The sequence below is a fragment of the Tetrao urogallus genome (genome assembly GCF_951394365.1).
Source record: "Tetrao urogallus genome assembly, chromosome: 3".
Lineage (NCBI taxonomy): Eukaryota > Metazoa > Chordata > Aves > Galliformes > Phasianidae > Tetrao > Tetrao urogallus.
In genome coordinates this window covers 27,813,589-27,841,567 of record NC_136815.1, presented here as the reverse complement: position 1 = coordinate 27,841,567, position 27,979 = coordinate 27,813,589, and the positions used below count along the sequence as shown (strand labels likewise).

The window sequence follows — 27,979 nt, the reverse complement described above, 5'->3', positions numbered from 1 at the left end:
ATTGCAAATGACTGTGCAGAATTCAGACCTAAGTACACCAGAAATCAAAAATGGTCTGATACCAAAACCATAGCATGCTTCTTTCTTTGTGCATTCAAATTCTCATTATATTTACCTTAAATATACTTGCAGAAATCTAAGGCATTCGGCCTACTATGTTGAAACGTTGTTTGGCCTTTTTATTTTTTTTAGTTTACATTAACAACCAGAGAAAATTTACTAACATGCCTTGGAAATGAGAAAACAAATGAGCAATGAGAAAACAAATTAAAGCAATGAATAACCTCTATTCCTTAATGCAAATGGAGATAAAATAACGATGTAATATAACAAAGACAAAGACTAATATCTGCAGTAAATATCCTATACTGTAACTTGGAAATGAGGAACCCTTAACACTGTTCTGCACGAAGCACCAGGAAGGAGCTCAGCAACAGGAAGCACGATGCCTCAGATCAACATCCATTTGGGATGAGAAGACTAACATTCAACTAATATTACCTGAAGAGATTTAGTTAATGTTCCACATTTAAATGCAAAGGCAAATAGCTAGAAAGATGAGTGAATAAAAAATGAGCAAGAATCGGGTACAATGTGCTCATTGTCTTTTATTGATCTCACTATTTACATAACCAACCGGAAAGAAACTTTTTGTTCCTCTCCCAAGGGTACATTTCATTTGTATAATTTGCTCTAAAGCACAAAGTAGATTTATTTACATGAAGTTTACTCCTTTTGCTTTGTTTGCTTGCTTTCCACGAGCCCTAAAAGCACCGCGTCAGCTTCCAACAAAGTCGTATCAGTCGTTGCACCCAGGAACCGAGATGTGAGTTCAAGATCCAGCAGTCTCAGGCGCACTCGGGATCCTCTCTGATACTTGCTGCAAAGAAAAGGGAGAAGATGAAAAAGCTAAATTTTGTTAAGTAAGGGTCTTTATCTCCTTACAGCTGCTCTCCTGCCCGCAGACTGAAGTAGCAGCCCCATAGCAAACACTATGTTGTAATGGAACTGAAGTCCGAAATGCATCAGCACTAAAAGACTGAATTTCTGGTGTAAAGATAAACTAAACACGGAGTTTCTCAAAAACATCGGTGTTTAGTTGTATGTCTCTTTTCCTTTCATGCATACAGTCTTTGTCAAGGCTCACCTGCCACTGAAACTGTTTTCACCAAGAGGAAAGACAAATAGTAGATGGAAAAGCTTTATATACTCAGTGATTGAAAAATTAAGTTGATACACAATAATAACTCTGTGCAGGAATCTGCTGGGACTTACTTGGTAACATTGCAGAGTCTCTATTCCTCGACGTAATCCTGCCCAAGGAAGAGAAGACACTACCAAATCCGACTGAAGAGCAGTTATTGTAGAGGAAATTGTGTTTTCTATCAGGTATTTCACTTTACTATCTGGTATCATGCATACAATTATCTGCAGGGCAACACATCATTGAAGGGGAGGACAAGTCATCATTAGGTCAGTGGTGACACTGCTATTATCAGCTAATTTTTCTAACTTTGGACCTCAGGCAAGAAAATTTCTCGTCACAGTCTCTCTTCTAAAGCTGAACCCCACAACTATTGCCCTGCCTACACAGTTGTGTTTTCTTTTTCTTTTTTTTCTCTTTTTGTTTGCCCTTTAAGTCACGGAATTATAGAATGCACTGTGTTGGAAGGGACCCACAAGGATCACAGAGTCCAACTGCTGGCTCCACACAGCACCACTCAAAAATCAAACCCTATATATGAGAGCAGTGTCCAAACGCTCCCTGAACTCCGGCACTCAATGCCGTGCCCACTGCCCTGTGCAGCCCGTTCCATGCCCACCACCCCCCGGTGCAGCCCCTGTCCCTGACCGCCACCCTCCCTCCCCTGACGCAGCTCCATGCCGTTCCCTGGGGCCCTGTCGCTGTCACACAGAGCAGAGCTCAGCGCTGCCCCTGCATTCCACCCAACACACTTGAAACACCACCTACTTTCTTAAAAAAACCCATAAAATTGAAGACATTTATTTGCCCAAAATGTGAGTAAAAACTGCCATGGTGAAGATATGGCACAGCTACCAAAGCCAGAGAACGTTTTATGAGGGGTTTGATCAATTCTATCCCTTTGTCTGTTTCCATTTCAAAAGAGAACAGTTTCACAAGTGATTGTAATAATCCATGAAAGCTAACGTGACATTTAAGAATCATAATACAGAGGCAAATCAAAAAAAGACAATGCGTAAGACCCATAAGGATGGAAAGTACCTGCCAGGATTTGCTGGGCTCATTTAAAAGAGAATGTTCCCCAAAGACGTCAGGATGTTTTGCGATAAGGTGGAGGAAGAGAAAAGATTCTCAATACTTCCTGCAGCCAATGTCCAAAGAGCCTTAAATGAAGATAACTGCTGGCTAGTGATTTGTACTATTTGGAAAAATGGGCAAAATCTGTAGAAAATTCTCTAGTATTAATCCAAACTCTACCTTTGACAGCTGCTGGCTAGATGGGGTGCCTTAACATCCAACTGTCAGGCTACCCTGGTCCCTAATACTATCTTTGGCACAGATAACCACACCTGTCTGCCTTCATCACTGAGTGTGAGTAGTGGATGAAGCATGAGAGAAGGCAAACAGCCTAGAAATGAAGGAGACTGTATGTAAAGACAATACGAGATTCACTGAAAAGTAGATGGTACATGAAATTATTAAAGCTTGAGTGACACTACATAGAGGGCCATGAACTACAGCATTCTGAGCTGTTTTTGGAAGATAAGGATATGCTTCCAACCAACTGAAACAATACTAGAAGTAGTGGGCTTGTGACAAATGTTAAGAGACCAGTAATCCCTCTGCCTTTTGCCTTCTCCCTTCTACAGGGAAAGCAGCTCACCAACAGTGTAAAGTAGATGCAGCTGTGAAACTGTTCAGAGTCCAACACTTTTCTAAGCAATATTGAACTGAATGAGGCTTAGAATGGAATTGGACATCCTCACTATATTTGGCAGTGCAAAGCAAGGAAGATACTGAGTTACGTATCTCTAACTGGAATACAAAATATTACTTTCATCATTCAACAGCTCCTTTTGGTCTGTTTGCTAGTCTATAGGAGTGCTTCACGGAAGATGGAATTATTTTATTCTTATCAAAACTTTAAAAGTGCTATTCAGAAACAGAAAAGCCAATGAAGGAAAGCTGTGCAGAAACTGTGCTTCTCAGAATTCATAAATAAATTAGATTTAATAAAACATATTAAGCACAACACCCCCATTTTAGTATTACAAAAATTTTGTTGTACAGTTTATACAGGACTCTCCTCAAGTTTTCAGACATGACTTCTGCATATATCTGTAAGGAAAATCCAAGCAACTCTACTTTTGTAAAAAACACTACAATCCAGATAACTTTAATCATGCTAAACTCATCTATTAAAGAACATTTTCCAGTCACAGCACATCTGATTACAGAGATCCTGAAGAACATCACTTTAAGAAGCTGACACAGTTGCCAATTTGTGTGAATATAAACATTTAGGTTTATGACAGATGTCCCCTAGAGCTAAAGCGCTTTAGAATAAACAAGAAGCTGTAGATAAATAGAAGAGTGATACAACTTGCAGTGGTGGTCTATCCACCACATTTAGGACAAGATGAAATGATAGGCTGCTCTATGCTAAGTAATCATATTCTATCCACGAAGGTATTTATCCTAAAACAGATAAAACTAGGCTACATTTAAAGCAGATGCTTTAAGCAGGACCCAGAAACAACAGCAGGCATTTCATTATTTTCAGAAACTGCATCCTAGTAGACACAGAACACCAACGTAAAAGGAAAGAAGCTGTCTACTCCATTCTGCAAAAGGACTTGCTTTGTTCTTGAGTAACAGTGCTGGCATTCAAGACCATCCTATCTCATGACCATGGGCAGGAACCACTGACCATCGCCCAATCCCCACGTGTGGAGCTTGTCAAGGATGCACATGTTTTTCCTCTACTACTTCACAGAGGCAGGTGAAAGCATTAAATTCACTTTGAAGCAAAGAAAATTTGCTTGCATATATATGTATATGCAGGGTATGGTAATATGCTAAAAAATTCTTTTTCAAGTAGTCAAATCTTTCTCTACTTCCATATGTCTTTTTTATAAAACAGTCATCAGAAGAGAATGACGGAACTCAATTCATGGAGATAAAGCACATGGGACAGGTATTTCATTCGGACCCTTATATCCTACAACACTTCTACACGTAACATGCATCCACATGAGAAAGCATTTCTTTTCTCTGCTTCCTCCTAAATGGCACTGTCCCAGAGCACAGCTGTTCTCTGACTCCCCTCGCTATCAATCATACTTTATCAACTCCTAACCACCTAGGAGCAGCTTCTTTTTAAAAACAATACCCAATTTTCTTGCACAGACATACTCCAAAATATAAACAGACACTGAGAGCTGAAAGCCAACCTATTCTTTTCCACTAATAACCCTTTCCTCACAAGAGCTATCATCTTTAACTCTTTGAGAACAGCTTTTGAGTCAGTTGTGGCTGGAGATACTCCAGCTAGCACCCAGCCTGAGGTAGGAATTCACCATGGCTGGTACCAAGCCACGATCCCGACCCAGGCCAGCAGTGGTAGTGATGTGGGCACCCATTTGAAATACTCACCAGAAACCTTCACCTGAAATTAAGCCATGGATCAAAGCGTTCCAAAAAGCTTTCTGTAGTTTGAACAAGTACACGCAGGCTTCTCTCCATCTGTTCTGGAGTGGGCAAAATGCTGGGAATAAAGGCACACCTCTCCTCAAGTGTTCATTTACAGAATATGACTTAAGTTGGAGGTCACTCAAATAATTGTTTCAGTGCTTTTTCTTTAGACTGTCATGGAGAAGAAATTTGAGAACCGAGTAGAAAAATCTTCTTTGAACAATAAGTCTATGCAACCATACATCACTGGCGTATTAAATATGTAGGAGCGGTGACAAAATGCACAGTGGAGCTTTGACAGCACTGCTTACACTCCTTAAAGACACTTTAAAAGCAAATTAAAAAATAAACATTTATGGCCTTTTATTCCACTGAAAGTAGCGTGTTTTTTTTTTTCCTCTGACAGTGCAGAAGTAGCACAGTGTGTGTTTTCAAACCCAGGCAACATGGCAGCTTCCTTGTGACTAACTACAGCTCTTTTATGGCCACCTGGCCCTTACCCTAATCCTTTCCTCTTTCCACTGAAGCTTTACATCTCTTAAAATGTTAATAAATTAAAGGAAACATCCCCCAAGCCCCAGGACTCTTCAGTCAAGACTTTCAGCTTATAATTTTCACAAACTAAGTCATTTTAATATGTCCCCTTAAAACGTATTTATAAACTACCATGACAAGAAATAAAAAGATGTATCTTTACACTGTGAGATTGAAGGGGGAGGGTATGGCATGGCTTATTTCAGCTCTTGCTAACTTTCAAGAAGCCTGGGGAAGGAAATGTTATTTTTTAATATCAAAGTCATTTCTAGCTACAGCAAAGGAGTTAACTTAGAAAGCAATGAGCATGTGAAAATAAGGAGACTGTAACTGAAAAATGTTTTTTATCATAATTATACCGTTTGCTACCAGGAAAATGGGAGAGCAGCTTTGCAGGTATGCAGTTTCACGTTGAGGAAGCATCCTCATTACTAAACAGCATCAAGAATTTTATTCACACACTAAATTATAGGTGCAAACATTAAAGTGTTTTGTTGAACTATCCAATATTTAATATTGTGTGTGATCTCAAATTAGCAAGCAGTCCTTTTTCCATTAAAACTACTCAAGTTATTATTTTAAAGTTCAAAGCAACAAACGTTTTGTTCTGGAGAAAGGTGCTTCACAAAGAATACAGTTACAGCAATGACTGAACCCACGGGGTCTTCCCTACTATTTCTCATTTTAAAAATTCACTCACAGGTATCCTCTGTTCCATGTCATGAAAATGCAGGGCTGCAATTTTGAAACACAAACAGAGGATTTTAGCTTACATTCCTTCTATTTTACTGCTGTTTTTCAATTTCCATCGCTTTCTTTTGGAACGGTAAGTGGAATTCAAAGCTAAATGAAATATTTAGGGTGTACTACAACCATTTTTGCCCACCATCCATTCTTCCACATCACCCACCCCACTTCATAAGCCTGCCTGTCTGAAGGGAACAGGAAAACAGCTATTAAACCTGCCCTATACTGAAGGCATTGATTTTTGTTTGTTTTTAACATTTCTTAATATTTTTGTTTGTTTTTAACATTTCCTGATACATTCTAGCTTTCCAAAAGTGAAATCAAAAGAATTACCTTCCTTGTAAAATGTATTTTAAAATGCACTTCATATCACGTCAGAGATGAATGCCACAACCTTTTCTCTATGGCAAGTGAGGCAAGTTTTGACAAAAGAAACTTGCAAAAGGTGGCTGCTGTCATCTGAGAATGTGTATCATGTACAGTTATGGTTTCATGAAATAATTTATGCCATGTTTCTTTGTCAGTCTGTAACATGAAATGAATCTTTTAACTTGAGAGGAAACATCACTCCGAAAGAATAGAACTAAAGAAATCTGAGTCTTTCACTCAGATGGTTACATTTTTTCTCCTGTTTAAACTATGTAATGAACTATTTTGATTTTTAAAAAAAAAATCATAACTTATAAAACGCTAAAAAATAAAGATTATTGTACGCTTTGGTGTAATAAATATACTAAGTTAGACTACAAAATATTAAAAAGCATAGCTCTTCATGCTTCTAGGCACCAGAAGTTCAGCAAACTGCTTAGAAGATGAAAGAAGGAATCCAGGAAAAAGATTCCATGAAGCATGCTTTAGCAGGCACTCTTCTGTTCATCTTTCTGCAACTGATCCCCATCACAGTTTCTGTCCCTTTCCTCCCCCATGCTGGACTACTCTTCATATTCTAAGTCTTCAGCCCTCCAAATCACAACCAGTTTCCACAAGTCTGATTTTTGTTCTCTCCATCTGTGCAATCTTGATCTTTCTCTTTTCCTACACTCACTCACTGTTTCCCTAACCACGTCCTCATCTGATCCTGTCTCCCTAGGATCCCTGACCAAGTGTTCTTCTGTCCTGAGAAGAACTATGAGGCATTTTCTCCGGTCCTCTCTTACTTTGCATCCTCTTCTTCTTTTTCTTACAATGCTTCTCAGTTTTCTCAGCCAATTCCAGTCCCATTGCACCAGCAATCCCGAAAGGTCTCTCATAAGGGATTAAAAACAGTGGGTTTTGATGAACCAGACAGACACTGTTTTTTGAAAATTCAAATCAGGCTGTTTTTCCCCCTCTTTCTGGGTAATGACACAAGCTATGGGAACAATGGCACTGCATTTAAAAACTTGCTCAACCTTTGCTCAACCCTCAAGGTTTGTACAGCATGGAGAAGCTGACACACAGGAAAAACATCGGCAAGCCAGGGTAAATCTTGTACTGTCAGCAGGTTTTTGCAGACACATCTTCTAATGCTGCTCCCATCTGAGCTGATAGTAACTCCCACACCCTTTCTTTGTCTTTAAAGTCCACTGTCGCTATAAACCAGACCGACTTTCTCCTGGGAGAAGCCTGATGCAAAAGATGGGTGAAGAAGTTAGAATGGCCTACTGGTGGCAGAGCGCTCACATAGAAAATGGAGTTGCTGAACAGTTGAAAGAGATACCTGAATCTCCAGTTGCATGTGAATCCAACTTTATAGATGGGAGAGGGGCTAAAGAAGGGGGAAGTTTGGGCACTAACGATTTTGAGGCCTCTATGAAGGGAAAATACTCAGAGAAATACTGGGAGGTGGGAGTGGTGTCTGGAGGAGGTGCAAGCTGAGGAACACAACTTTGGAGAATGAGAGCGATGTCTTCGGAGAATACTGGGTTAGTAAGAACTGCTGTGTCTGAGAGAAAGCAGAGAGGAATGGATGGAGCTACCACTTGGTTCTCCTTCCTCAAGCAGCTATGGCCACATGCTGAGGACTGCTCTTTGCCAAAGGACTGCTGGAAAGTACCAGCCTCTTTCGTGAAGCTCCCTATTCCCATGTCTTGCCCAGCTCTCTCTTTGGCTGTCGGGACCTACATAATAGCACCATCCATAACAACTACCCTCTGGCTTGCTCAGTCCCTTTTACCGTGACTTACACACTTACACAACAGCTGGTCTGTAAGAGGCAGACTGCACAGACGTACCCGAGTCACTCAAAAAAGAAGGAACAGAAGATTTTAGCTATGAATATCTGACAGCATTAACGTTGTGGTAAAAGTCTGAGAAAGCTGACAATAGGAAAATGGGATCATGAAGGGAGAAAGTACTGCTCTAACAACAGACTATAAGCCTCACAATTTTCACTGCACACGAATTATCCTGAAGCATCACGGAGTGTGCAGGTCTTGAATGCATACCTGCATTTAAATACAAGAGAACACTACTCACATTTAAACACACTAAGTAACACTTTCTAAAGTTTCAATTACTTGTTAGTGTCCCTTTAATCCGAATGTCTCAAGAACAATCTCGGCTACTTAGATTATGAATAAACAATACAAATACAGAACAGATTTTCTGATGAAAAAGAGGTCATGATGCTCCTGTAAAAGGGACATTTTCAGATTCTGTCAGGAACATTTCTTTGCATGCTAACACTTGCATTATTCATTCAAATGCTTTCACAGTTAATAAAAGCCTATTCAGAGACAACATGAAAATCTTACTGGGGAGTGGCACCTTATAAATACGAATGCTTTGACACTGTCAGTTCAATTTTCAAGAACTGGCAAGGAAGAGTGCGAAGCATGGGGTAAAAATACTTATAAAAACCAGCAGAATGCCATGCAGCTGTCTCAGAAAACCCAGTATTTGATGGCTTCTCTTTCTGCTGAAAACAACTACTATAAGAGAAATAGAGACGGAGAGGGGCAGTTTTGCAAAAGGTATGTTTCAGATTTAAAAAAAAAATGTATTTCACAAAGCACAGTACAAGCAAACATAAAAATATCTGTGAAGAGCACTGTGGGTCCAAACAGGACTATTATGATGCTGGCAAGAGTGAGCACTGACTGCTAGGGCAGCTTCTAGAAATACTAAAAGGAGGAAAAACTTTAAGAAACAGTGGGAAACAAGGTATGGCTAGACATAATTAAAACATTAGAAATAACAAAGATCATCATAAAGCTATGATGTCTGAGGCTAAGGACATACAGATCACACCACTGAGTGTAACTATCAAAGGAAACTAAGAAGGTACAGCAGATAGTTAGTTTTGAAGGCAATAAAGAAGTGGACAGCTGGATATGTCAAAAGAAATATCAAGAGACATGGAGGGACAATTGGAAGTTGCAAACTGGAAGCACACAAGGAGAAACTTCCAGGAAAGAAACTGTCACTAGGTCCACCACCAAGATGTGCACTGGGTTCCTGAAACAGAAAGGAGCAGAACAATGCTAAGGGGAAGAAAAAAATATCTTCCCTCTCTACCTGATCTATGTGATCTCAAAGAATATGACTTGGTAAAAACCAGTCAGGAGTATGTACTTCCAGCTGTTTAAGGCATTACTGGATGCTATCCTCTGGGAAGCTTAGGGACAAAGGAATGGAGCAGAGCATTTATCATGGTCTCTTATGACTTCATTATCTCAAAATTGGAAAAATATGGATTTGAAGGGTGGACTACTCAGTGAATAAGCTAGGGGGTTGTGGTCAATGGCTCTATGCTCAGGTGGAGGCTGGTTGATGAGCAGTGTCCCCCAGGGGTCCATGCTGGGACAGGTGCTCTTCAAAATCAGTGACACAGACAATGGCATCAAGTGCACCCTTAGCAGGTTTGCTGATGACATCAAGCTGAGCAGTGCAGTTGATACAAGAGAAGGAATGGATGCCATCCAGATGGACTTGGACACGCTTGAAAAATGGGGCAATGTGAACCTAATGAGTTCAATAAGGCCAAGTGCAAGGTGCTTCGTCAGGGCAATCCCAGATACAAGTACAGACTGGGAGAAGAATTCATTGAGAGCAGACCTGCAAATAAGGCCTTGGGGGTCCTGACGGATGAAAAGTTGAACATAAGCCAGCAGTGTGCTCTTTCAGCCCAGAAGCCAACTGTATCCTGGACTGCATCAAAAGAGGGGTGGTCAGGAAGGCGAGGGAGGTGATTGTCTCTCTCTGCCTTGTGAGCTCCCACCTGGAACAATGCATTCAGGCTGGGGGCTCCCAGTATGAGAAAGACACAAAGGTGTTGGAGCAAGTCCAGAGGAGGCCCCAAGAAAGGCTAAGGGGACTGGGCTTGTTCATCCTGACTCTGGGGAGACTTCATTGCAGCCTTTCAGTGTTTAAAAGGAGCTTATAAACAAGATGTAGACTGACTTTTACACGTTCTGATAGTGACAGGACAAGGAAGTTTTAAACTAAGAGGAGAGATTCAGATGAGATATTAGGAAGTTATTTTTTACTGAGAGGGTGGTGAGGCACAGGAACAGGCTGCTCAGAGAACCTATGGATGTCCCTCCTTGGAGGCATTCAAGACCAGGTTAGATGGGGCCCTGGGCAGCCTGATCTAGCAGTTAGCAACCCTGTCCATGGAGGAGGGGGGGGCTAGAACTTGATGGTCTTTAGTGTCACTTCAACCAACACCGATTTATGATTCTATGACTCTACGATATTTTGATACTATGATACTTTATGTGTCTTCTGATCAACAAAGAAACACTGATAAATTCTCATTAAGGCGATATACAAAGACAAACCGAGAAAACAAGTAACTAATGAGGTTTTGGGTTTTTGTTGTTTTTGTTTTTTAATAGCCGTGAAACAATTAAAGCTCCATAGGAAAAAAATGAATCATTTCATCTTTTTCAACAGTGAAGAATCCAAAGATAGATAGTTAAAAATATCTGGGTAAAAAGGAAAAAATAGCTTCTGTTGTTAGAGGAACAAATTGAGAAGCAAAATTAGTACAGGTCTTTGCAGAGTCAGATAACCTTATCCGCCATAGCCCTGTCTCCAAACTCTCTTGGGAAGCAGCTTCCTCAAGGATTTTGAACAGTTCTGAAGTGGAGACAAATGTAATTTTCTCCATCCACCTCATCCGTGTGATCTTTCAACTGGAGCTGCGTAAGCCTACATTTCAAACCAAAACGTATTTACTGTATTTAGAACTGCCAGCCAGAACAGAAAAAGTCATGACAAATCTGTGCATATTTCAGCAACTCCCAAAGAACGGGGTTCTCTGACAGGCTGTAGCGAAAGAAACGATTTGAAATATTTCCTTTTCTATGAAAACTAAGGCAAACACTTAATGTTATTTGTTTCTTATTTTAAGACATTTTCTCAGAACTGTTGTATGGAAGACCCTGAATAGATGTCCTAAAAACAGTTTCAGAGAAGGCACATATAGTTTCAGCTCTTTGTACAATTAAACAATTAAGACCTGAAAGTACATCAGCTATACCTGCAGAGTCAGACCGTTTTTGTCAGTTCATCAAATTAGGCTGTTAAAACAACTACTCAATGCACCAGCATTGCTGCACATGCTTGGGACAAACTCGTGACCATCCAAACCATGCCAACCATACCTTGTGAGCCTGCTTGCCAAGGAGAGAGTGTTATTAGCCAGGCTTGGCTCAAACAATTCACTGCCCACAAAGCTACTTTAATGTACTGTCTCTACTGGGAAAAAAAAACACAGTAATCCAACAATACATTACGATACTTTCCCATCACTGCAGCAGTTCCCACCACAGGCAACACTTTGTCTCCAACAAAGAAGCCTCACATTCTGCGTCTGCAAAAAAACCTATCCATACTGTAGGGATGCCAAGAGGAACATCTGTGTGCTCAGAACTACACAAAACTGGCTTTTTGTGTGCGTGTGCCCGTGTGAAAGAGCCGGGGGTGGGAGCGCGCAGACAATAGCTCGTGTGACTGCCTGGTAAGGAAATGCTCTTTCATTCCCTTCCTCCCTCCTTTAATTTATTTTTTAATCTGAACAAGGGAGTCAAACAGCCACTGCAGCTATCAACTACTTCTCCAAGCCTAAGGAAAAGGGTTAAGTTTTTCCCACATTACTGGTTTTAGCTTGGGCTTACTTTCACCATAAAGGATTTCTTTACATGCTAAGCATATAATCTGAGGATTCTGGGTCTAATTTTCCATTTAGCACTAATTATTACAGCTGTACTTATTAAATGCTCAAGTACAGACAGTAAAATGTCTCCCACAGTATCTCTGTCTCCCGTAACATCCTTGTAGGTAAGCTTAGGAAGGAGTCTGGGATAAATGAGTGGAAAGTGAGGTGGACTGAGAACTGGCTGACTGGCAAAACTCAAAGGGCACAGGTCTGGTAGGAGGCCTGTAACTAGCAGGCCAGGGGGTGGTACCAGATCCAGTCTTGTTCAACACCTTCATCAATGACATGGATAGAGGGATAGAGTCCACCCTCAGAAAGTTTGCTAAGGATATGAAGCTGGGAGGAATGTCTGATATTCAGCAACACCTGATCAGGCTGGAGAGTTGGGCAGAGAGGAAGTTAATGAGGTACAAGGGCACGTGCATAGTCCTACATCTGGGGAAGAATAACCACATGCATCAGTACAAGTTAGGGGATGACCTACTGGAGAGGAGCTCTTCAGAGGACCTGGGTGTCCTGGTGGACATCAGGTTGGCCATGAGCAGCAGTGTGCCCTTGTGACCAAGAGGGCCAGTGATATGCTGCAGTGCAATAAAAACAGACCAGTAGGCTGAGGGAGGTGATCCTGCCCCTCTACTCTGCCCTGGTGAGGGTGTGTCTGGAGTACTGTGTCAAGTCCTAGGCTCCTCAGTTCAAAATAGGGAAATTCTAAGGAGTCCAGCAGAGAGCCACAAAGATGACTAGGGCCTGGAGCATCTCCCTTATGAGGAAAAGCTGAGAGACCTGGGACTGCTCAGCCTGGAGAAGACTGAGGGAGGATCCTTGCCAATGCTTATGAATATCTAATAGGTGGGGGTCAAGTGGATGGGGCCAGGCTCTACAGTGGTGCCCATTAACAGAACAAGGGGCAATGGGCACAAAATGGAACACACAAGGTTCCACACAAACTTGAAGAAAAACTTCTTTACTGTGAGGGTGAGAGAGCACGGGAAACAAGCTGCTCAGAGAGGTTATGGAGTCTCCTCTGGAGACAGCCAAAACTCACCTGAATGCTTTCCTGTGCTTTTATTGTAGGGAACCTGCTTTAGCAGAGGAGCTGAACTAGAAGAACTCCAGACTTCCAATCCATACATTTCTGTGATTCAGTAATATGGATGCCTTTGATGGCTTTGATCATGAATATAAACAGTGAAATTTAGAAAGAAGAAATAATGAAAGACAACAAAACATATAAATAGTGTTGCCTTTCTGAATGGCGAGGATCAGTCATTTGGGAGCAGTGCTAGAGAATGTGAGCTAGGAAACGACTCTATCAAGAAATTAAAAGTAGTAAAGCAATGAAAAGCCCAGTGCAAAAACCAACGCTTACAAGAGAGCATCTCTATTTTGTTTCAGTACAGATCTACTTCACCAGCCATTTAAATAACCCAACAATTATTTGCTGATGGACGGAAATATACTGTTTTGTTCCTCATTTAAAAGCATCCCCCAGTGGTGTGGACTTTTGAAGCAGTGACATTTAAAGATGTTCAAATTCCAGGCTACATATGAAAACGAGAAGGAACTCAAAGTTTCTCTGGAGCTACGGTTACTAATGCCATATCCTCCTCTGCTTCCTGCCTGTGTGGCGCAATCCCAGAGCTCAACAGATATCAGTAACTCTGCCTGTTTCATGCCTCACCTTTAATGCCAGCATTGTCTCCGAAACCGGGAGCAAGTGGCCCAGGGAATCAATTAGCAGTGACTTATCTGTTTCCCTAAATATTTGTAACTCTTTAACCAAGGGTCTGAAATTACATCTCTCCCTTTGGGGAAAACGGAGACAGGAGATGTAAATCTGGAGCGGTGCTCAGCCTTTCAGTCAGCCCCCAAAGTGGCTCACCTGGCAGGGAACGTGCTCAGGCCTGAAACCAGTGCATGTGTGATGGGGGCCCAGTGACAGTGTGGAACCACGCAGGTGTTCCCTGTGCACAGTCTCCAGCAGATGTGAGATTCTGTGGGTTGGAAAAAAACGCGTATCTCCATTGCAAACACCTTGTAAAAGAGGTGAGTGCAAAGAAGGAAGTGCAAACTAAGGGCTTGTTTAGATAAACACAATTGACTGTGTGAATGCCCCATCCATGTTGTGGATGCCTCATGCCTGGTTGCATTCAAGGCCAGGCTGGATGTGGCTCTGGGCAGCCTGGTCTGGTGGTTGGTGACCCTGCACATAGCAGGGGGGTTGGAACTCCATGATCATTGTGGTCCTTTTCAACCCAGGCCATTCTATGATTCTGTGATAAAGCCAGAGCATTTACTTATTCCCACTACTGTGCAAAAGAAAAATGTTTGACCTCTTCCATGCATGAATACGTATTGCCAGAGAAAAATACAAATAATTTAGTACGATCTCTGCAGATATACAGTGGATTTTAATTCCCACTTTGCAGTTTTGAGAGAAACTAATTGATTAAAATAGTCACGAGAACAAGGTAAAAGTGGTTGAAGTTAGTCAAATATGAGGAATACACACCCTTTCTAGGGAATTTCCCACTTTTTCTCATTGTTATTGCCATACCTCCAACTCAATTTGAGAGTGTGACTGTGCTGGGTTTTGAGCAAGTATGCACATAAAAACACCAAATCCTACAGTATTTCCCCCTAGCAGCCCCCCCGGCCCATATCCTGACCTACTGGAGTGGAAAAATACCCTGCTAAATGCTGTCTCATTTCTCTCTCTGTACATTTTGCAGCCAGTCCTTGATAATACACAACAAATATTCAAACCTTGTATCACTATCTTAATTCATTGCTGCAGTTCCTCTGTAGTGCCCTCAATTCCTGACTGTAAGCCCTATTGCCAAGCTGTCTGCTATCTAAGGAAGTGAAAATCCACATCTTTGTATGCAGCAGTTCTGCAAGGTCTGCACTTGGTCCATCAGAAATTATTTTCACTGCATCTCTGAAAGCTTTCCCCAGATCATGTACGAAATCACAGGAATAGACTTAAAGCCTCTCACTAATTTCTCTTTTCTCTATCAAACATCCACACTTCTCAAAGACGTCGAAAAGACACTACAATAGTTTCACTTGCTTTTCTAAAAAAAGAAAACGTTCTGCAGCAAACAGAAACGGAATGCTTCATTTCGTATTTTCACCTTAAGTTTACAACAAACGAGTTTTGTCTTTCAATCAGTTTTGAAGCTTTTCAGGAATAGAGAGCTAGAAAAATCCTGCTAGCGAATTACTGCAGATTTAGAGCAGAGGCACACATGAACAGAGCAGAATATTGGAAATATTTGCAAAGAGGCTCAAGCACGTTCACCCGTTACCCTTCCACACACTGCTCTAGGTCACACAACCCTTTGTTTTCCAATCTAATCTTTCAGTCTCTTTCTTTATCCAACTTGCCCTGAAAACCTGCTTATCACCCCGGCACTCCCAGGTGTTGCTCTGCAGAGAGCTGCCGTGGAGGCTGCGCACTGGCTTTGCAGTGGGGCATTACCCAACCGCACCGAAGGAGAGTTGCGTACACTTGTAGTCTGATTTTTGTTCTGCTCTGGAAGAAATGGGGATCTTGAAGCCTATGAAGCCTGGACTGCCTCAGTGTACTTATCCAGCATAAATCCGAGCTGCCAGATCTGACCCTTCTCCCAGCTGCTCCTGAGGCCATCCCCATGACACTACAAGCTCTCTGACTGTCAAGCGGGTCAGGGAACTGGATCCCTGTGAAAACTAACCACAGCAAAAAAATAAGGTCAGTTTCCTTCTGCACCAGCTCCTGACAGCTCTGAATGCAGCTGCACAAGGGAGGTGGCAGTGCCAGCAGCTGAGGATGATGCCAGCAGCATCCTACCTGCTTCTGCTCACAACTGGAGACAGCGCCATAAAAGGGCTGGAGACTCCTCTGCCTCCCTTTCCGCTACTGAAGAAAACCAAGAAGAATCAGATGGAGAATAGGGGAAAGGACAACACGCTGTGCTGGTCTATTGTATTAGCAGGATTCTTTAAAGCAAATGAAATCAATAGAGAATTCACAATTTAGAAGCCTAGAATAAAAAGGATACCTGAAATGTTAGAAACCAGCCTTGCAGTAAAGATGGCTTTTGGTTTAAATGCCAACTTTTTCCTCAAGATTCAGTAATATTAACAAAACAAAGAATTGTTTTGTCTCAATCGATGTTCAAATGAACTTGGTCATTGAAAATGGAGCTGCTTATCACTTTGACCTATCCAAGAATTCAGAGCTTGTGCTTGTATTTGCTAGCAAAAGTAGCAGAGATCTCAAGATTGCTGCTGTACCTTTTACTTCTTAATCTCTTCTTTCTTGTCCAAGAATTTCAGCTCCTACTATTGCTTACATTCTCCTGGAATATGGTAAGACACAATTAATCACGATAACAAAATCCTATCTAACTTGTGAGTAAAACTAATTGTGGTACAGTATTTCTTTTCTATCATCTTATAAGGTGCCTTGCAACTTTCCCACAGTATCGAGTTCCCAGTATAAGCACACACACACAGAGTGCCTAGGTGACAACTCATTCCAACCTAAACCACTTTTTCAAACAAACTTCTCCAAACAATGTATTATCTACATTTTAAGTGGGGGGTGAAACTCTACCACTCTCTCCATAAAAAGGACAGGGAGGCTCATTGTGCTCAACAAAAGATTTAAGGGAAGTATTGACCGTACCAGCAGTCTGCAATACTCTAGGGTGGAAAGAATCGCGCTAGAAATTTTCTCACACTGAGAAAAGAAAAAAACTACCCATAAGCGATTTTGTCTATTAACGAGCCAAACCTATTGCAATACTTTAGTAACTCCAAATAAAAGCATCTACATACTCATTTTAATTGTGCCTGCAGTAAAAAAGCTTCTGAGGCTCATGGTGTTAGTTCTAACAAGAAGGAATAACCATGCACAGACAAAAATAGGCATTCAGTCAGCTATCCGTATTCAAAGAGGTCAAATTAATTTTCACTTATGCTTGGGAATAAACTCAGATTACCCAGGTGATAATACACCCACGTAAACCAGAGCATGCTTTAGCAGCAGGAAAGCAGGAACAGGCTGATATTGTTACAGGATAGATGTTCAGTATCTGCCCAGCAGTTTAGCACCTGTAGATCCTGAATGTTGTCAATCCAAAGGCTTCTTTAAGCCCACTGGACTCATACCCCTGTGCATTCTGCCTTACACACCTCCCACATTTCTCCACTCTACCACTGCCCATACCTGGGGAGTTAAACCAAGCATCAGAAGAAACCCAGGCAAAAGTGGGTTGCTTGAGTGAAAGCTATTTAACCTCAGTACTGATGGATGTGTACAACTAACACATAAAGAAAGTTATTTCGGTTCAAAAGCCAGTACTTATTCTGCTCCTTATTCTGCTCAGTAAGTCTTCAATGGACATACATATATATTTTAATTAATGTTCCTTGCACAACATATGATCAATTTGTTTAGCTTTTCACCTACAGGAAGAACAGTTACATTGTTTAAATAACTGGTCAAGACAAATCACCCCGGTAATACAATGTGACAAAACACTTAGGTGTAATTAACTAAGCCTTACAGTTTCACTTTTTTGCTCAGTAATCATTTTAATACGTGAAAAGTCAAGCTGTTTATTTAGCTTACAGGAGTTTATCAACATACCATATTTACCAGTAACACAGCAAAAAATTGCAAGAATGATGGCTTTGCTTTATTGACTACACTGTCAGACAGCAGTTCAGCTAGAACTACACTTAGTGCTAGATATTTGGAAATCCTTAGCAGGGGACTCAGACTGTCTGTGCCTTGGGCTTGCTCAAATAAGAGCAACGTTTGAAGACAACAGAATCACAGAATCACAGAATCACAGAATCACAGAATCACAGAATCACAGAATCACAGAATCACAGAATCACAGAATCACAGGGGCTGGAACGCACCTCAAGAGATCAAGTCCAACCCCACTGCTAAAGGAGGTTCCCTACAATAGGTCGCACAGGTAGGCATCCAGATGGGTCTTGAATATCTCCATAGAAGGCGACTCTACAACCTCTCTGGGCAACTACAAAGCTGTTAACTTGTATATTCATTTTGCAATGAACAAACTCTTTTCCTCAAAGCATGTACGAGGGAATCAAGAAATTAGGAGGAGAGAAGCAGAGAAGACACATCATGAGGTTATTTGTTGTCAGAGCAAGAGCATGGTGAGCCAGAAAATGTGAATTTTCTCAAGCTACAGCTTAGAAAGCTTGTTACTAAGTTGTTTTGGAGATAAGATGATTTGATTGATCGCCTCAGATTTTTCCAGTGATTACCTAGCAAATGGAAAGGAATGAGAGCCAAGAAAACACAAATGAAGCTGAGGGAAAAGAATCAATTCTGGGTTATATCAATATTTCACTCAAATGCTTCCCATCTTGCTCCTAATTATTTCATAGTCATTTACAAAAGAAGTTGAGCAGATTATTTTGAAATTGAGCTAATGAACACTTCTCAGCTATCTGGGTCACTTAGAAGGAAACACAAATTCTTGGGAAAAAAGATGGTATGTTATATCCTGTAAATACTATTTACCCTGTACAACCATTTGTTTGGGGAATTTTGAGTGATTACTGGCACCTATTCTACTGGAAAGCTGGATTTTCTGCTTTCTTTAAAGCGTCTCAAAATGAAGGAGATCTCCAGTCCCATCTTTCACACTAAAGAAGGTCACCCCAGACAAATATTTACCTACCTTGTTTTTAAGAAACTTCGATGAAGGAAAGGGTGTTTTAAACAGCCCCAAGGTAAGCCCTCTCAGAGTTTCACCATCGTAACAGTTGAGTTTGTTTACTTAACATCTAAGATAATTGTCTAAGCAAATTGCCTAAACCAAGCCAACTTTTTTTTCTTCTTCCTCCAATGAAGATCAACAGATATGATGAACCTTCTATGTACTGGAAACATCTCAAATACACACATTAAATACTGCTGTCTTGAAATCTTTTTGATAAATACAAATATCTTAGATATCAACACTTCCTTTAATATTTGGTTAATTCTGATATTTATGACATGAAGGAAAGCTGCACGAAAGCTAAGGTGGCAAAAACAAACTTTCAAAAGCAAAAGATGAAATTTAAGGTTCTCCAACATTGCCAATTCCGTTCCTTTGAAATACCCAGGAGTTGGACCTAACATTGTTGGTTTTACTGCTACAGCAACCATATCACTGAGCAGAAAACAAACCAACTTTTCTCAATCCCAGTTCAGTTTCTAATCCCCTTCTTCCCCTGAGGAAAGCAGCAATATTACTAGCTGGTACTCCTGGCTCCAGCAGAAACCACCCTGTGCAAACTCTGTTATCCAACACAGAAATTGTATTTGTTTCCCTCAGAATAAGATTGATGACTGACACATTGATAAAGAGACTGTGAAATGCAGATCATTCTTATTCAGTCTAGGAGAAATAAAACAAAAAAAAAGTCTAGAAATCACTATTTCTTCCTGACTTGCTATCCATCCTCCTGCCCCGGGCTGTAGGACAAGCATTTCTGCTCAGCTCGCATTCGGTCTGGGAGAACCACTGCAGAGACCAAGGGGCACTGAAAGTACTGGGCATTCTTGGGGATGAGCAGTGCTAAGAAAAGCTGATGCATTTAAAGATCCTGGCATGAAGGACCCAACAAATCCCCGTGTGTGTCCAATCACCATTTCAGCCCAGCCTAAGGGGCTTATCAAGGATTGGTATCAGACACCTCCTTAACTTTTCAGATTTCAAGGTTTTGCCCTGAAGCAGGGCAGGATAACAACTCCCCCAACAAAACTCAAGGCCTTGTATTTCTGGGAACATTTGAAATATTTCTACAGTACAGAAAGTAGAACAAATAAATAGCAGAGTCAAGAAAAAACGATGATGGATAATTCAATTCCAAGCATTCAGAATCTGACGGAACTTTGACAGACCAGAAACAGCGGGTAGAACATAAAGCATAAGGCAGGCTAACTTGGGCAACATCACCATCAATTCTGCCTACATGATACACACAGATGTATTTATTTAATAATTGCTTGCTAATAATGAACTTCACTGAAGAATCGCTTTGCTATGGGAACAACTGCCTCACATCAAAAGAACCTAATTTGTACATCAAAGTAGAAATTATGTTCAATCATAATGCCAGATGATGTTTCTTTGAATTGCCACCTAAAAAGAGCCTAGGACAAACTTAACTTTTGGCCTGAAGACTTTTGAAAGGAGAATAAATCTTCATTACAGTCAAAGAAATGAAAGAACGCACTTTCACTCCGCATATTACAAATACCATCAGAAAGAGGGGAAACTAATTTTAACCATGCAGTGTGAGGAGGTGGGCGTGAAAAAGACAACTCCTTCTTATACATACTCCAAAGCTTCTCAGCAAGATCAAAGGAAGGCATGCCACATTTTCCAAGAGGTGTTTGCTTACATTCCTGAAGCAGCTTATGGTGCACGGGCCTCCTGGGCTCACAGAGAGACGCACTTCCATCAACAGTGGGATTCTGTCAGGCTCTCCTGTGTACTCCTCAAATATCTTCTCTATTCCACAAGCCTTATGTTGACACTTGTGGTAAACTCAAGATGTCCACATTATTGTACCACTGAAGTCTGATCTGCCTGCTCAAAACGGAATACTGACTTCTTGCTCGCCTTTTCTCTGCTGCTTTCCTCTTTCAAGAACAACTTTGGTGTTTCTCTGATGAATTCTTCTACTTCATTCAGCACTGGCCACGAGTTCTAGTGGTGGGCCCTGTGTAATTTACTGACGATGACATGGCTTTATGTCACACACAGCACTTCCAGGCTTTCCCTTAATCCCCATTCTTCTTCCGAGCATTTCTTTTTGTGCAACTTCAGAATTTGACAGGATAAAGTTCCATACGGACAAGACCTTCCAAAAATTATGTCCTAGTAGTGACCAGAGCAAATACAGAAGAATGCACAAACCATAATGCAAGCTTTCATTCTTTTTCTGTAAATAAAGGCAGAAGAGAAAGCTCCAAGATCAAATCCATTTAGGTCATTAAAGCCTGCAGACCTGTATTTAACAAACAGCCAAGCTACAAGCACAGGTGGCAATGACGTACTTTCCATTTTATCTTTACATGTATGCAAACTCCAAAAGAAGTTAAACCTTTCGTGAACAGATTCGAATTGTAAAGTGAAAAAATAATGTTATAAGACCTTAAATTCACTAGAAATCTTCAATTCAACTGGTTAAAATTAAGCAACAAAACCATTTCTGCTTATAAAAAAAATCAAGTCACACAGTCACTTTATCAACAATGCAAACTCATAAAGTGCAGAGGTAGAGAACTTCAATGTACTCAATTACTTCCATTAATTGTTTATACTTCCTAATGAAATCAAACAGTTTTGCAGCCTGAAACAATTTAGCTGAAAGATGAAAAAGCAGGCTGTACCCTCCTTGCTTCGAAGTCCCTCTGCTCTTATTAGCTGCTGCTCATAGGAAACACCCTTCCTCCAGCTGTAAGGACAGTTGAGCAGCTGCCTTCACAACCAATGCCAACTTCACATATTCATACATAAAAGCAGCTGCCTGCCTGCCCATACAGCTGAAGGAGAAGTGCTGGAGGCACAAGCCAGTGTCTAATGCTGGCACTAATTGCAAAGGCAGCTGCTTGATTCATACAGCTGCAGGAAGAGAGCTGGGTATCAAAGTGAGAGGAGAAATGTAGGATGGAATGGCTGAAGCTATGTAATCCTAATTCCCAGAATTTATAAGAGATGCTTGCATCCTTAATCTGTGATCCTTGGCTGCACATTTGTGAACTGAGGATAAATATGCCTATCCTAAAAAATGAATTCATTTGTGACTGTGAAGCATATCAGGATAACGATATCATACTGATACCAAGAAGAAACAGGGAATTCTATCTTCGCAAACTATCCAAAGAACAGGAAAATATAATGAGCAATTAGGGGGATAAATGTTACGGCATAGCTGTTCATTACAAAAATACCATTCATTCTATGCACTGAACAGCATTAATGACTTAATAAATTCAAGATGAAAATAGAGCATGGAGCATAAGCACTTTCAACTTCTGAGTGCTAGGTAGATTTTGAAAACAGTTGTAACAAATGACAGGGATCTTTCCTGTGGTTCCACAGGATCCAATCCTGTGGTTGATTTCAGGAACATGTGCACGAGAAAGGAGTGCACATATACACAGCATGTACATAGCAGAGAAACGTACCTTCGTTTCTCTTTTGTGGCTCAGAGGACATTATGTAGTAGTCTATACTTCCCTGCAGGCAGTTCTTCATTTCCGTTTTGGAAAAAGCCACCTCCACAGATACTCTGCAGCTGATGACAAACACTGAACAAGCTACATCCTCTTAAACTGGTAAAGAAATTGCACAAAATTCATAACACCAGGGGCTTTCATATCCCATTCATTGCTGAAAGGGCAACTACAAGGCCAAGGGAACAGACAGAACTCTACAGCTGGAAGTGATGAATAAATGGTAAAAGATGCACAGAACTAAAAGAGTTGGAGATATCTCAGAATCACAGGAGCTTCATTGGAGAGGACTTCAAGAAAGGGACAAAGCACAAGACAAAGCATTGTCTTGTGCAAATTCAGGGGCAAATTCAGGGGCAAAAGGAGCGAGGAGCTTTGTGAAGCTCTTCCAGCACAGTGCCACCTGGTAACTTTGGGTGTCATTTCCAGAGTGAGTCCAGAGGGCTCCTCCCAGCTACGTGAGGCAGGGACTCAAACGTGGGAATCTCCAGTGCATGTGGGAGCCAGCACCACACTGGTAGGTCCTCATGCAGTTGGGCACTTCTACGTCAGGATCACAGCGTGCTCTTCAATGCAACACTGTGATCCACTATTCTCCATCCAGCACACCTCAACTCAGGGTGAGATGTCCCACCTTCCTGCCATTTTGCCTTACCTTCTGAACAAGTATCCGAGGAAAAAAGAACAACCTCTGCCACTCAGAAATCAACGTCTCCTTTCTCAACTTGTCGTATACAATTATTGGCTATGAAATGACATAAATGCAATTTAATACCTCTGCTATAGCTGCTGGGAGAGTTTAGTAATAGATAGCACTCATACACTGACTCATCAGAAACAATGCTTTTCACAATCCCCCTTAAGAAAGATTGATCTGATACACAATGGAAACCATCTACCTTGAAGCCTTCAGAAATGTTCTATATCTTCCTGTATTATTCCTTATAGCACTATTAAGAAAAAGTAAATTGAGTAAAAAGCGTAATAGAAAAAGTCTGTGTTTTTAGTCAAGCACACTGCTAAAGGCAAGCAGAAGGATAATATAAAGAGCATGAAATCTGACATTTTTATAGATTTCTTACATTTGTTTTAAAATGTCTCTAGGGTTTTGGTGATGTTTAAAGATCAAATATTAAAAATGCTTTAATAAGAGAGTGACTTGGGAAACTCTGTGTCCCAGACTTGGTCATCTTTTCAACATTCTTTCTCAACTTCACTATGAAGTCATCATAAGCAAGCAAGCCCTGTAGGGTGGGCTGCAGACAACCTTGGTGGCACAAGTCTTAAACAGAAAAATACCACCAAACAATTGCAGTCAAACAATGGACAATAAATATTGTGAATTTAGCAAAGTCTATAGCTTTTAAAACCATGCAATTCTCACCACCTTTATCCAAAATATAGAAAACCATCTGTTTTCTGGACCATATACAACATTGCTACCTTAGCATTCAGCAATGCTTTTTATATAGGCAAAGAGACAGTGAACACATGACTGAGGCATGACAAGGTAACCACATTTATACAAATGCTGTTTGTACTAACTTACCAGAATTTATTCTCACAAATCTCAAGTAAGCAAAACACAAATTTAAATACTAATGAAAATGTCAAGCATTAAGGTCATGAGAAGAACCCTGACCACATCATTACTGCACAGCTCTGCAAAACCAAACAAGCAGAGAGGATGCTGCAGTGGCTCAATGTCACTCTTATCTGACTGCAGGAAACCAGGCCTGGAAACCTTAGGAACACTTCACCACTTGGTGAGGTGCTGTAACACGTGGCCCAGAGAAGTTGCGGATGCTCCATTCCTGGAGGTGCTCAAGGCCAGGTTGGATGGGGCAGTGGGCAACCTGACTCAGTGCCTGATTTAGCAGTAGGCAACCCTGCTCATGGCAGGAGGGTTGGAACTACATGATCTTGAGGTCCCTTCCAACTCGAGCTATTCAGTAATTCTGTAATGTTAAAGAATACCAAGATGGACCCCTGGGGGGACACCACTTGCCACCAGTATGATCTTCGAGGTCCCTTCCAACCTGGGCCATTCTGTGATTCTGTAATGTTGAGAAAAGTTTCATTAATATATATAACATTCCTCTTGAGGGTTTCCAACTCAGAAACAGAATTTACTCAACTCTGAGTTTACACAGAGTTTACTGCAACTTATGCACAGAAATATGTCTTACTGATGGCTATCCACACAAACTCAGGTATGTACGTTTAACAGACTGTTTTCCTCATAATGTTATCAACTCTTCATGTGCAAGGAAAGGCACTGTGTCACATGAATGCAACAAACAGGCAAGAAGAGAAGCCTATAAACTCATTTTTGATGAAAGAGTAACTGATTTTAAAACAGCAGGATGGAAGAAGGAGAGATGAAGACCAACCTGCATGTGGACAAAGGACTTCACAGCCTTGGAGTCTGCCCTGCCCTGTGCTTATTATAATTAAGTGGATTGATGGAAGGAAGAAGATGGGACTGAAGTCCTTATAAGCAACTCCTCCTCTCTTACTGAATACATGCCTCAGTGACAGAAATAAGCAGGGCAGGTCAGATGCAGATAATTTTGTACTCTTCAGTGCACTTCTCCATATTTTTGTCAAATACTTGAAATCAAAGCCTGTCCTCAAAATTAATGGTTTTTGCTGGGTTTCGGTAATGTGGATCTATGAAGAAAGTGACATTTCCAACATAACAAAAGGTGAAAAAGTAAATAAAGGCATTTATGTGATGCTTGGAATGGAAGCACCAAGGCAATATATACATTAAAAGAAGAAGAACATTTAAAAATAGTCCCAAATATATTTTGCTTTTAAAAGACTATTTTGTTTCTATAGCTCCCAGGAAAGCTCTGGAGTCACTGTCCCTGGAGGTGTTCAAGAAATGTAGAGCTGTGGCACTGAGGGACATGGTTAGTGGACATAGTGGTGATGGGCTGAAGTTGGGCCAGATGGCCTTAGTGGTCTTTTACAACCTAAATTATACAATTCTGTGAAACGCTATGAAAGTCTATAATGTCACTAAGGACAAAATGTGAAAAAATACAGATCTTGATCAGTCAGAACTATTTTAAACAAAATATAGAGTACAGCTCACTGTAGGAATTACGCATACCATGAAGAGGTTGCAATCAAAATGGTATAAAAAAGCCCACAAACATTGTTGTGAAGGACAGCCAGAAAAAGAAAGGTAGAAAAAACATCAGAGAGACAAGGATATAAACACCAAGACAATGCGTGCACAGCCAGGGCTGCAGGGCATACGCCTGAAGGGTTCCTATAACTGTGCACAGTATCACACACTCCTATACTGCTCCTGCACACTCTATACCGATGTGACCTAAATACCCACCAACCCTAGCAGCAGGCCAGTCAGCACTCCTCAGCCTCCTCGTCTGGCCTCCTGCTGGGAAATGCTTTTGGCAAGGAGCAGCAGGGTCTGCAAGAAGCCACACGTAACCACGCATGGGACGCAGTCCCTGCAACCCACCCACCCAGCCCTGCTCCCACCACACACCAACAGCCCTGTGTTTAAGTGGGTGAAAAGGTTTTTATGCTTCAAACGCAGTTTGTTTTCTTCCAGCAAGCTCGCAAACAAAGGAGGGGATGTCTATACATTTTGTGCAGCTTTCAAAGCCATTCAGAAAGTAAAGGGGTTTTCAGGAACTATTTCAGGGCGCAGCGAGTCACGATGTTCAGTGAGATGCTGCCAATCCCAGAGGAAGAGAGGGGAGAGCTAATGCCTTTATCTGCAATGCAGTCGCCGGACTTGGCGGGGCGAGCAGTGGGACGGGGCAGGCTGCCCTCCCGCGCACAACGGCACTTGTGTCTCTGAGGCTCCTTGAGCTCCTACCAGTCCTGTTCTGCTGCAGGGAACAAGGGCGCGTTTGTTCGCTTAAGCATACTTCTTCATTAAAGAAGAAATTTTGATTTGGGTGGCTGTCTCAGAAATGATTATAGGAAACAAAAGCATCTCTTTAGTTTGGGATTACTACCTAGGAAAACTTTAAATTATTCTTCCATATGCCCAAACCACGCACAATGGGATAGCACCACATGCACCGCCTGGAGTACCATTCGAAACGTCAAAATTAAACCGCAGACTTGAGTTAGCTGAGATTTAAAAAAAAGACAAGAAGTACTAAAACAGGCAAGCACGAGATCAGAATCAGTGCGCATCATCACATGTAAGAAATTATTCATATTTCGGATGCCACCCTTCACTGCCCCCCTAATGCACCTTCTCCAATTCCAACATATGTCTGCGTCTCTGCCTGAGATAATTTCTGATAGCGGGCGAACTAATTAAACATTCCTCAGAAGCCACGGAGCTGAAGTCAGCACGCAGTGACTCAGTGCTGCAGCTGTCAAGAGAAGGTTCCCATCCTAATCCCACCCTGACCTCAGAGCTGAGCATGAGAACCTGTCAGAAAGGTGCTCTCACAGCACAGACAGCGAGCAGCAGCTGCGAGTGCTCAGCAGGCTGCAGACACAATTTTTTTTTTCCTTTAGCTCTTTTTGTCCTTTTTCTTTCCTAAACTGTCACTCGGTGCTTATGCAGCACAATGCTCACGCCTGCACATCCTTGCTCTTGTTGAGTGGGAGCTGCCAATAGCTCTTCACCAGCCCTACAGCTGCTCAGATGAAAGAATCACAGAATGACTCGGGTTGGAAGGGACCTTAAGGATCATAATGTTCCAACCCCCCTGCCACATGCAGGGCCACCAACCTCCCCATTTAATACCAGACCAGGCTGCCCAGGGCCCCATCCAACCTGGCCTTGAACACCTCCAGGGATGGATGGGGCATCCACAATCTCTCTGGGCAGCCTGTTCCAGCACCTCACCACTCTCATAGTAAAGATTTCCCTGACATCCAACCTAAATCTCCCCTCCCTCAATTTAAAACCATTTCCCCTTGTCCTGCTGTTATCTACCCTTTCTAAGAGTTGATTCCCCTCCTGTTTGTAGGCTCCTTTAGGTACTGAAAGGCTGCAATGCGGTCACACTGCAGCCTTCTCTTCTCCAGGCCGAACAAGCCCCCAGCTTCCTCAGCCTGTCTTCATAAGGGAAAGCAATGTGTGCCTCCACTCCGAGCCCAGGCAGAATGCTTACATCCTCCTTGCATAAAGCCTAAAAATCAAGGGCAGTATTTAAAGATATTTCCAAACCCAATTATATGTAGGTATTTGACACTGTTCATTCTTTTATTTAATTAACAAAATCATTAAGCTTCTTTTTCTTGAAAACGAAATCAGCAAAGTACACCAGTAATGAAAGAAAGCAGGAAAACACTTATTTACTTGTGCTAAATGAGCCATTAGAACAGAACTGTAGAAGAACTGAAGAAGCCATGTGTAACAGAGTGACTGGGACATTTTTTTTTTAGATATTCTAACTGCAATGTAATGCATACCTAAATATAATAGTAACTCATAGCAGAAGTGATCCATCAGAGTGGGAAATCCTGAAACTTGCCTTTGCATTTGGCATTCATTCAGACAAACCAATCCCAGCACTTCAGGTAGGCATGGCTTGTCCACAGCTTTCTAGATATACTGAAGGACAGCAATATTCTGCCTGCAGACCAACAGTGGCTGTGG

The 27,979-nt window shown here is 41.4% G+C and overlaps 1 protein-coding gene across 1 annotated transcript in view; it reads right to left on the bottom strand.

Annotated features, from left to right (window-relative positions):
* Window positions 1-629: 629 nt before the first annotated feature.
* The window catches only part of LOC306945146 (uncharacterized protein), a gene marked incomplete at its 5' end in the record, with an annotated part of 73,795 nt that continues 46,445 nt past the window's right edge, over window positions 630-27,979 (bottom strand). The window contains 1 exon segment of the mRNA XM_079533851.1: window positions 630-880. Within this exon segment, the coding sequence (XP_079389977.1) occupies window positions 727-880 (154 nt within the window). The 3' untranslated portion in view covers window positions 630-726.